This window comes from Egretta garzetta, unplaced genomic scaffold (genome assembly GCF_000687185.1).
Source record: "Egretta garzetta isolate BGI_Z169 unplaced genomic scaffold, ASM68718v1 scaffold314, whole genome shotgun sequence".
NCBI lineage: Eukaryota > Metazoa > Chordata > Aves > Pelecaniformes > Ardeidae > Egretta > Egretta garzetta.
Window position 1 is genome coordinate 2,139,679 of NW_009259531.1, and position 9,836 is coordinate 2,149,514.

Here is a 9,836-nt window from a genome sequence, read left to right on the forward strand (position 1 = left end):
TTCCTGCTGTACCAGTAAGAGTGCTTTGTGATAGAAGTAACTCTAAGCACCCTTCAATTAACTCTCTTATTAGAAATCAGTAACATTAGAGACGTGAGCAAGGTACTCACTCTGCTTGTGCTGCTTCCAAAAGTTTGGAATGAGAAGAAAGCCCTGAAGCTTTGATTCAGTAATGAAAGATCTCTCAACAGAAGAGAACAAAGAAGTTGGGGACTGTCAGGTTACACAGAAGTGGTAACAGTCATGACAAGGGCAGGACAAGCTTAACAGGCAGTCCGCAAATCTCTTCTTTCCCCTTCTTTCCTCCCTAAACATGAAGTCTGCCAAGCGTGCCAACAATTGTACTAACAAAGCTTTCTAGCTGGCTAAATGATTAATTGCTTAACACACTGAAGTTAGAACAGTGACATCACTGCTTAGTTAGCAGATCAAATCAGTTTCAGCATGCCTGCTGATCCACAAGAGGGGTGGAATAAGGTCTGTCTAATACATGTTCATCACAAAGAGACAGAGAACCTCTCTTCCCTTATCAGGCAATAAACCCTTACTATAGTGAGAATCTGGACTTTGCACGTACCTTCTGAGTCAACATCTTCTCTCTAGCTTCATCATGTATAGCTGGATTCCATGGGGAAAAACTACAGAGAAAGTATAGTCATCTCTCTGAATTTTTGCAAACTACAGCAGAGACAGAGCAGAAAGTAGCAATTTCCCTTGGTTCAGTTTGTTGAGTTTCAAGTAAACTACAAGTCTGAGTTTTCAGTGTTAAAACACGCGGTTAAGAACTGAAATGCACATCATCATGGATCTTTTCAACATGCAGTATTTAGGTTTTCATTTTTGTTTGCTGTGAAAATTCAGCACACTATGGAGCTGACTGTTCCATCCCCCATGCAGTCAAGCTTAACAGTATTTTATAAGTACAAACAAAGCTACAGTCATGCAAACTGAGTTCAGGAAAGCCCCAAAGCAATATTTACTCCATGGGTATCTCTACACGAGGGAGGTGGGGTGGTTTGGAGCCTTTTTTTCGTTTGCTTTGGGGCTTTGTTGAGGGTTTTTTTAAGTCTTGGTTGCTTAGTGAAAAAACAGTAAACACAAGTGTCTGATTGTATTTAAGGTTCACCCAATATTAAACAGAAGGAAATGAGGGTAGGAATATTCAAAGTCTTGCTATAAATGTAAGGAAAACCAGGTCAGTCAACCTGGCAGACAAAGGCTTCAAATCAACAGCTATACTGAAACTTGTTTGCGAAACATTAGGAGAGGGTGAATTTGTTCATGGTACTTACATGATTGCATAGGGATCCTCTATTTTAGGCTGGTCAAATAAATGACTGCTGCATAGTTTGACGCTGTCCACCACTTTACTTTTGAACAGCTGAATATCTTTTTCATACCTGCAAGAGAGAAGTAAGTAATGTTAAGCACTTGCAGGGAGGCAGCACAGGTTTGCTCTAGAAGCGCAGACTTGGCAAAACCTCAACTTTAGTTCCTAGTGCAACCAAGCCTAGAGGTAGAAACCACGAACTGATAAACAATTTTACCAATCTCTTGTTTCTGCAAGTCTATGCAAAAATCTCTTAAGAGACCACGTCTATACGCACGGAAGATACTTACAGCACTGCAGCCTCAGGGTTCAGAGGACTAGTTGTATCAATCTTGTAGAAAACTCTGCGAGCATACATTAATACTTGCCATATGTGATTATGATTTCGCCTAAAAAGAACAAAGCACAATGAAGAAAGGAACAAACTTCTTTCAAGTTATACATCAATATGTTACCACTAACCTCCACTTTGCAAAGGCTCTTTTCACATCCAGTTCACCAGATAAAGGCTCTACTAGCGGATGGAAGACAGGCAGATCAAAAACCAAGCGCTGCATTAGAAAAAAGAAATTCATTATGACAACTTCAATCCTAACGTTAAAACCACTGGATGAAGGTCAGTCAGATGTTGCTTCCAAATTCTAACTGTTACTGTATTAAAAGAAAGCAACCCAAAGTGATTTATACCAGCTCTGAAACTGTAACCCAACACAACCATGTTACATGCAGGGTCTTGTCCCCTCTCACATGCTTATCACCAAATCAGGAAACTAATCCAGCTAACTGCACAAGCACTAGTGCCAACACAGATAATAATATCAGATGAGATCAGATTGAAGGAGTTTTTCTGGTTTAGCTATTTCTGACTGAAAGCTTTTTACATACTTGAGCTACAATCAATACTTTTTTAAGTAAACTGTGCAGTGATGCCATGGTGTCTTCAGTTCGGTACAGGTAGTTTCCTCTGGTGTTCATGCACTCGTCCAAAAGAAAACTTAGTTTCAACAGGAAGGTCTTAAGCCACACGCTAGTAAAAGAATGATGGCTGTATGAGAGATACTGAAGTCTAATCTTTGAAAGAAACTGTTTCCTACTAGTTCTGTCCTTTTAAAGATGATAGCTTTACACAAAACTTGACACCAAGCAGACTGCTTCCTGACATAGCAACTCGTTCACAGGTATAGCAGTTATGTACACCTGTCCCCCAGTCTTCCTCTGAAAGAAATTTGGGCAAGAGGGCCGGCTGCTCTGCTCTGGAGAGTCAGATTGCCACAAGATTTTGATTTTTTTTAAATGGATGTAATAACTTGGATACTTTTCCCTAAAGAGAAAAAGAGAAAGCAGGGATGGAAGGTAACACCATACTATCCATCACCCTCTCCCTTTGTTTCATCAACTTTCTCCTCAAGTTATTTTAGTTCTTTGTTTCAATGCAGTTCAGAAGAGAGACAGGCAAGAAATCTTGTAGTACTACGGCAAGCAGAGCACAGGTGCCTGGATTTTATGTTCCATTATATTGCTACTCAGAATCTGGATACTTCTTTAAGCACTTCAGCGTTAACTTCTTTGCCAAGGAAGCAACAGATCAGGAGTTGAGCTAAAGAACTAGGTGATTATTTAATACTCTAATGAATCTAACCTCAGAAGTTCACTCCATACCAGCCTCAGTAACCAGAGTAACATGATTCCTCCACAGATGTTAGGAAACCTGTACAAGACATCGCTAATGAGCCCAGCCAACTGAACAAAACTAGTTCAGGGAAATGAGAAGCTAATTGGCATATTAGCTTTAACAAGAAGTCATACTTAAAACATCAGAAAACAAGAAAAACCCACGACACACACAACCACTTACCGGGCAGTCTCCATCTGGGTAATTATCAGGAATATAGACAGTAAATTTAAACACACCATCCTGGTAGAGCCCATGTCTTATGAATATTACACCAAACCACACTGCAAGTGAGAAAGTTTGCTTGAGTGAAAGAACTTATAAAAATATATATATAAAAAAATTTTAAAAGTTAAATTTAAACTTACTTAATGCTGATCGGTAAGATGGCTGCACGTAGACACCTGGCAATTTCTGCTTTACAACCAAGGTACTGCAATTAGAATCAGTATTTAGAACAGCTTCACAACTACAACAAATCTACAGCAAGCCGACAACAGTAAACCCAGAACATACGACCAAGAGCTTAGCAGGGGACTTCTTCCCAAACTTACCATCGATTCCCAACGGCAGACTGCTCACAGGAGGAGGTGGCAGAAAACTAGCGAAACCATATCCTTTTGCTCTTCCTTTTCCTACCCCTCCACTTAAAGAGTGACTAACAGGAAACATTATTTCTCCTGATAGAACTGTAAGTGCAGAAATAAATTCTTCCCCCGCTAGATGCATTCAATGCGTGTCAGTACTGAGATTTCCACTTATCTATTGAATCCCCAGTTTCAAAGTAAAAAAAGAATTGCAATTATTTTGTATGCAGATTTGCAGTCAGTTGTAGTTAATTCTGAAATGTGACCAAAGCTTTAACTTCAATTTTAAACAAGTAGTTTTCCAGTTTTAGATGAGACTATGCTGCAGGTCAAACAGAAATTACACTGGCAACTGACAAAACAAAGTAACAGAGGATAGAAAGGAGAGTCAAGAAGCAGGGTATATTATAGATCTGGATTGAGTGATTCCAGGCATCTCATTAACAAGATGGACCAAGTCTTTCCCAAATTAGTACTTATTTGCTATTTCACTTCTTGTGATGATAATCTAGTCACAATCTTTGGTCATCAATGACCAGTGCATTATGAAAAGTTTCTCCCTCTCCCTTTGCCTTTTAGGCAAGTTCATTTGATAATCAACAGTACTATGGGGCAAAATGTGCTATTTTCACTATTTTTCAAATCAATGAACATGCGAAGTTGCTACTAAGTTTAACCAGCTGTAGTTGTATGGCACGCAGATTCTACTTAACACTATAACTGATAAAACAAATTATTCACCTGATAGGTTTTCCAGTACTTGGCATACAGGCCCATTAAATTGAACTCCACATGCTTGCACAAATAAACAATAATCTTAAAGCAAACTATTAACACAGTTCTCTGCTTACATTTTCCATAATATTTATTATTATTCCCCTAATAATGAATTTGTTAAACTAGAGGACTTTACGTTATGATACCAATATATTTTTGCATGCTGCAGAAGAAAAATATCTTTCTTAATTCAAGAAGTCAGGGTCAAGTTCCCTGAAAAAAAAGATTAATGTTTTGAGAGTTCACACTTTCAATTTAATGGTTAAATGTAACAACTGAGACAGTGTTGCGTAAGGACTCCAGGGATTTCATTCCAAAAGGCACTACATACTTGAGAATCCAGTACGTCTATTACAGAGGAAGTCCCTTCAGCTTTGTAGCACAAAACAGTTTATGTAACTTTTTATAACCAGAAAGTTTTGCAGACAAATAAGAGACTCGTATGCTCCCACAGCAGCCTACATATCACTAGATCGGATCAAATGCAACTGATCCAAAGAAAGCTATTTAAATCACAGTAACTCCTCCCTCATAAGTTTCATGTTAAACATCACTGAAAGACAGGAAAGAATACAGTCTTCCTAATACCCATTTAATAAGCCGTATCAGGCAGCGTTCAAGTGTTCCATGTAAGAACTAAAGGAAGCTCCCACATCCTAACTCCATTAGACAGTACCATACATTCATAACCATCTTCCCACTAGACATCTGCTTGCTTCTATTTTAATGCTTGTTTCAAAAATTTTGTATTTCTGACCAAAAAGCTATTAGGATAACTAGGTAGGATGCCTAAACCCAAAACGCGTTTACTTGAAGACTGAGAAATATAATTCAGAGAATCACATCTAAACACATCCCTTAAAATCTCATCTCATTTTCCTCTCCCCCTGCCACCTCAAGAAATTGAGGCTGCTGCTCCAGAAAAAGAATTCTGTGGAACTTAAGTTTTACTGCCTTCTTCAAGGACTAAGGCAAAGACACCATGCAAGAACTAGATCCCTGCATGTTTTTTTTCCCCACTGAAGCATAAGCCCAGTGGCTTAAAAAAGACCAAAAAAAAGTGAAAACCTACAATTCTGCAAGGAGGGAATACTCCAAATAAAAAGGCCCATAAGAAGCATGTGTTCCATTTGTCGACTGGGATGACGTGGCAGGTGAAGCAGGCTTGGTTATTGGCACAGCATTCTTTGGAATAGAAGGCAACTGTTTCTTTGTAGAGGCTCGTAGAGGACTGGTTCGCAGCTCTCCACTCAAAGTTTTCTCTTCAGCTTCAGGTCTCTGTTAGATTAAAAGAGAACCATGAGATTACAGGCCACATTTCATAAACATTTAACATAACATTTAAACCCAACCTTGCTAATTAGAAGTTTGGCAAATGAAAAAACCTTGGGTTTTGCTGTTCTATTGCTTGGGGGCGGTGTCTCTCTGCAGTTTGTTTTTAAATAGACCTTTATTCAATCAAACCTAGCCTACAGGTAGAGAAGTAACCAATGCTGGATAGGAAATCTGCAGATTAGGACAAAGCTTAAGGAGGCTTACTTTTATTTAGAAACTGGAACCAGATAGTATATAACATGAGCTTAGAAGTCAACCTATTTCTAGCACACAGTGCATCGAGATAAATCATTTCCACTGACAAGCATCCTCATGTTCTAGACTTGAAATAGTCTTTAAAAGTAGTGTAGTAAAGCTGAGATGAAATAAGAACTTTCTACAGAAAACTTCATACACTTCACTTCCTGCCTGTGCTTAAAACACCAACACTTGGAGCTGATCATATAGCCCATTCCCACTGTGGGAGAATCACCGTTTGACAGCGATATCAAGCTCATTTTAAATAGTTTTACTATAGCAACCTTTTTATGCCTATGCTTTTATTAAAAAAGAAAAAAAAAAACCCAAGCAAAAAACTTTTCTACTTAATTGGTCACTGCTACACTGCTAGAGAAGACTGTACTGTGTGCAGACCTCAAAACATTCTATAGCTTGCCAAGACAACCCTGCAGGCTACAGACTTGCGATTAGGCTAGCTGTGGTGACTATAGGCATGATTTAGGCTATAGTGTTTTGAAGCACTTGAGACTTGGAATAGTAACAATACTTATGTCACAAGCATCATCAACAAAGTCACGTAATTTGCCCTAGCACAGAACACCTGAGAAGTGATTAACCCGAGAACTATCATGCTCTTGTACACACAATCTAAAGTAGCAATAGTGTTATGGAGGCACAGTTCTGTGCCAGGTATTGCATGTGCTCACAGCACATGCAATACCTGGCCTAAGGTCTATATGAGACAGTAAACAAATGTCCTAAGAAACAAGTGTTCCAACCCTTTGAACAAGTCTGTTTCACCCTTCCTACTTAAAAGATGCTTCAGATAAGAAAAGTCAACAAATTCTGGAGGAGACTCCATCCACAGTCACATTCCAGTTAACGCAGCTCAAAGCTAGCTTACATTTTTACTGAAACTGATCACAATCCTCGGGATAACACACACACTCCAACTGTATTTATAGATCATCTGATGGTCTTTCCCAGAACTGCTACTGCCCCCTTCAATGCATGTTATCACTTTATGGCATCCAGTCATTAAATACCTACCTTGCGCACAGAACTTGTAGACATGCTCCAGAAAGGGTTCATAACGTGTATTCCAAATAAAGGACTGCAACTTCCCAGTGTCTTCGGAGTGTCCTCAGGCCTCTCTGGTTTATACCCTAAAAATACACAGAATGAACATGCATTCCAACAGATAAACTGGACTCCTATAAATAGGATTCAGATCTAATTCTGCAGCCAGCTTTACATATCTGTAAGTTCAGAAGAAAACTTATTGTAGTTAAGGTTGACAACAGTTAAAACTGCCAAAGATCTATTATATTAGACTCCAGGACAATAATATAGCTGTCTATGAAATAATTTTTGCACGTGAATCCCTGCCTTCTTCCTGCTAGATAGATCCTCTAGATGCTGCACTCTGTGTTTTGTCTTGCCAACTGGAAAAAAAAAAAAAAAAAAAAAAGACCAAAAAAGGCCAAAAGGCTCAGCAGAGTCAAGAAAGATCCCCTACACATGCAAATACTAAAAAGTTATCCCTTCACCATTCAAGTCCAGCGCCAGACTGTACTGGAATGGCTTACTCTTGGAGTTCTGGTTAAGTGTTGGCCCTTGCATACACTGCTGACTTTGCATGTTTCTGAAGCGCTCCAGTTTGAAAAAAATCCCTGCCGTTCCCAGTGAAAGAGATGATCCTCCCATGGAGTTTGCATCACGTATGTGTCATTTTGTTTTCATCTGCATTGGAACACCCCCAGGAATAGACAAAACCACAGAACATAGAAGCTTTTCTGTAGCTTATTTAATGGTTTCATTATGAGCACTAGGGCTTAGTGCTCTTTAGATCAGCTTGTTCAATAACAAGGACTTCAGCGGTATTTGGAGTTTCAGTGGGTCATTACTGTGTGCTTTCCTCTTACTAAAAAAGAAAAAAAAAAAAAAAAAAAAAAGTCTTGCTATTGTTTATGCAAGAACACCCATCTACAGCACCTCTTGTCTGGCACAGCCTATTTCCTCCACTTTTTTTTTTTTCCCCTCCAGTTCTCCTAGCTTCCCTTCCCCTCCCCACCCCCCATTTCTGTCTACACTAATGAAGGGTTTGAGCAATTCGCTTTACCCAATTTCTTTAACAGAAAGTTGTAGAATGTTGACCGAGGCAATTCATAGGATGTCAGAAAGAATGGCACAGGCTTCTACTGTAGTCAACACTTTCTACAGTAAGCAAGGCACCACCTGTTCACCTATTGCTTTGATGAGTTTATAGATAAAATGGTAACATTATGATAAAAAAAGCTTCCTAAAAGGAAAATAAATGCCAATCACATTAAAAGAAAAAACCAAGCCAGACAATTTATACAAAGAAAGTCTAGCGATGGCAAATTTTTAAAAGAAACACTGATATCAAATCATAGGTATCTTTCTAGACTACATAGCAGCCAAGCATTCAAAAAATGCAAGCACTGTTCAGAAAAGTGATGAAAATTAATTTCCCCACCCAAAAATCATCTCAAACATTCCAGTACACATGATTCCTCCAAGGTATTTTTCCTGTTCAGCAGCCAGAGAGTCTCACATCATTTTGAGCCACTGAAAACAGAAAGTCAAAGCGTGGCTACTGTGCTGGGGCATGCCCTGTGATTGTAGGGAGAAGATGTTTTCACTTTTCCCCATCTGCTGGCTGGAAAGCAGGGCCATGCCAGAGGGCTATGCCATCAGCCTTTTCTCTTCCATGAAACTCAGCCAGACTAAGTAAGACAGCAAGACACTGGGCTAGGAAGGTACATGACATTTCCTCGGGAAACTTCAGTGTAACCAGCGGGAGGAGGAACTGACGCACAAAGAGAGCACCTGAGTGCTATGGCTCTGACAAGGCAGACAAGTGCTGGAAGCTGAGGTGCAAGCTGGAAGACAATTAGCTGGAACCTGGAGTGATTATGGGGTTTGGGTGGCATTTTTTTCTCTGTTTGGTTTGTGCTGCTGCGTTTTTTTTAGGACTAGGTAATATAAATTGCATTATTCCAGAACCAGAGAGATGAGATACGGGAGTTGAGCAGAACAAAGAATATGGTATGTACGTAAAAAACAGCCTAACCTATTACCAGCGAAACAGGGAACTGATCTAGCAGCTTGGTAACCGGTGCTAGGTGGAGTTCAGCCACTGACTCCACCTTTCAGAAAGCAGCTATGCATCTCGGTACGCTTCCAGCTGTGTTGAAAAGCTTTTCATTATAGAGATGCCTATTTAGAGACTATTAAGAATGGTTTATACCTCCAAAGAAAACATTATTTTAGCTCTAGTTAAACTACAGATTCTCCTGCACAGAGAGAGATCTTTTTATCCAGTTGCTTGCCAGTAATAAGTGATACATAATCTTGTCCTAAACTTATTGTTAAACTGTCTCGAGTCTCATTCACCTGTTAAAATACCGTTTATGAGGGAGAATTACTAACCTCAGAGTCACAGCTTCACAGAGGAAGATCATTTAAAAAGCCTTTCAAGGTGTTTTAAAGTTTATTTCAAATCACACTCACTCCTTCTAGCTATGCTACATGGGAGTGGAGAATGAATGCAGTACATGAAAGTTATCTGGAACTGCTTATGCCGTCTAGTGCCTTCACCTCACAATTTACTACCCTACATCAATCACAAGAATAATTTTAAGAAATATTTAAAAAAAAAAAATCAAGGAAGTGCACATTTAAGTTAGACTGTTTACACTACTTCTGGCTACACAGAAGGTCTGCGGCAGACAAGGAGAGCCACCTCCCAATATCATTAAGTGGAATTTCTAGGCAGTTTAGTCATTCAATCATACACGGGGGCTACAGCGTCTACTGTACAGTACCTACCATTATGGCAGCTTATGGTGCTGTAACTACTGAAACCATCGGCTTCCCAGAAGAACCCTAT

General features: G+C 39.4%; 1 protein-coding gene across 14 annotated transcripts in view; it reads right to left on the reverse strand.

Annotated features, from left to right (window-relative positions):
• The window catches only part of LOC104125196 (AKT interacting protein), a 17,302-nt gene extending 10,220 nt beyond the window's left edge, over positions 1-7,082 (reverse strand). For all 14 annotated transcript variants that reach the window (XM_009637610.2, XM_035893156.1, XM_035893157.1 and 11 more), the window contains exons 1-8: positions 6,971-7,082; positions 5,439-5,644; positions 3,371-3,435; positions 3,186-3,286; positions 1,793-1,881; positions 1,621-1,719; positions 1,293-1,400; positions 578-638 (exon numbers count right to left, since the gene is read on the reverse strand). In XM_009637610.2, the coding sequence (XP_009635905.1) occupies positions 578-638; positions 1,293-1,400; positions 1,621-1,719; positions 1,793-1,881; positions 3,186-3,286; positions 3,371-3,435; positions 5,439-5,644; positions 6,971-7,012 (771 nt within the window). In that variant the 5' untranslated portion in view covers positions 7,013-7,082. The remainder of the gene's footprint in view (positions 1-577; positions 639-1,292; positions 1,401-1,620; positions 1,720-1,792; positions 1,882-3,185; positions 3,287-3,370; positions 3,436-5,438; positions 5,645-6,970) is intronic.
• Positions 7,083-9,836: the final 2,754 nt, after the last annotated feature.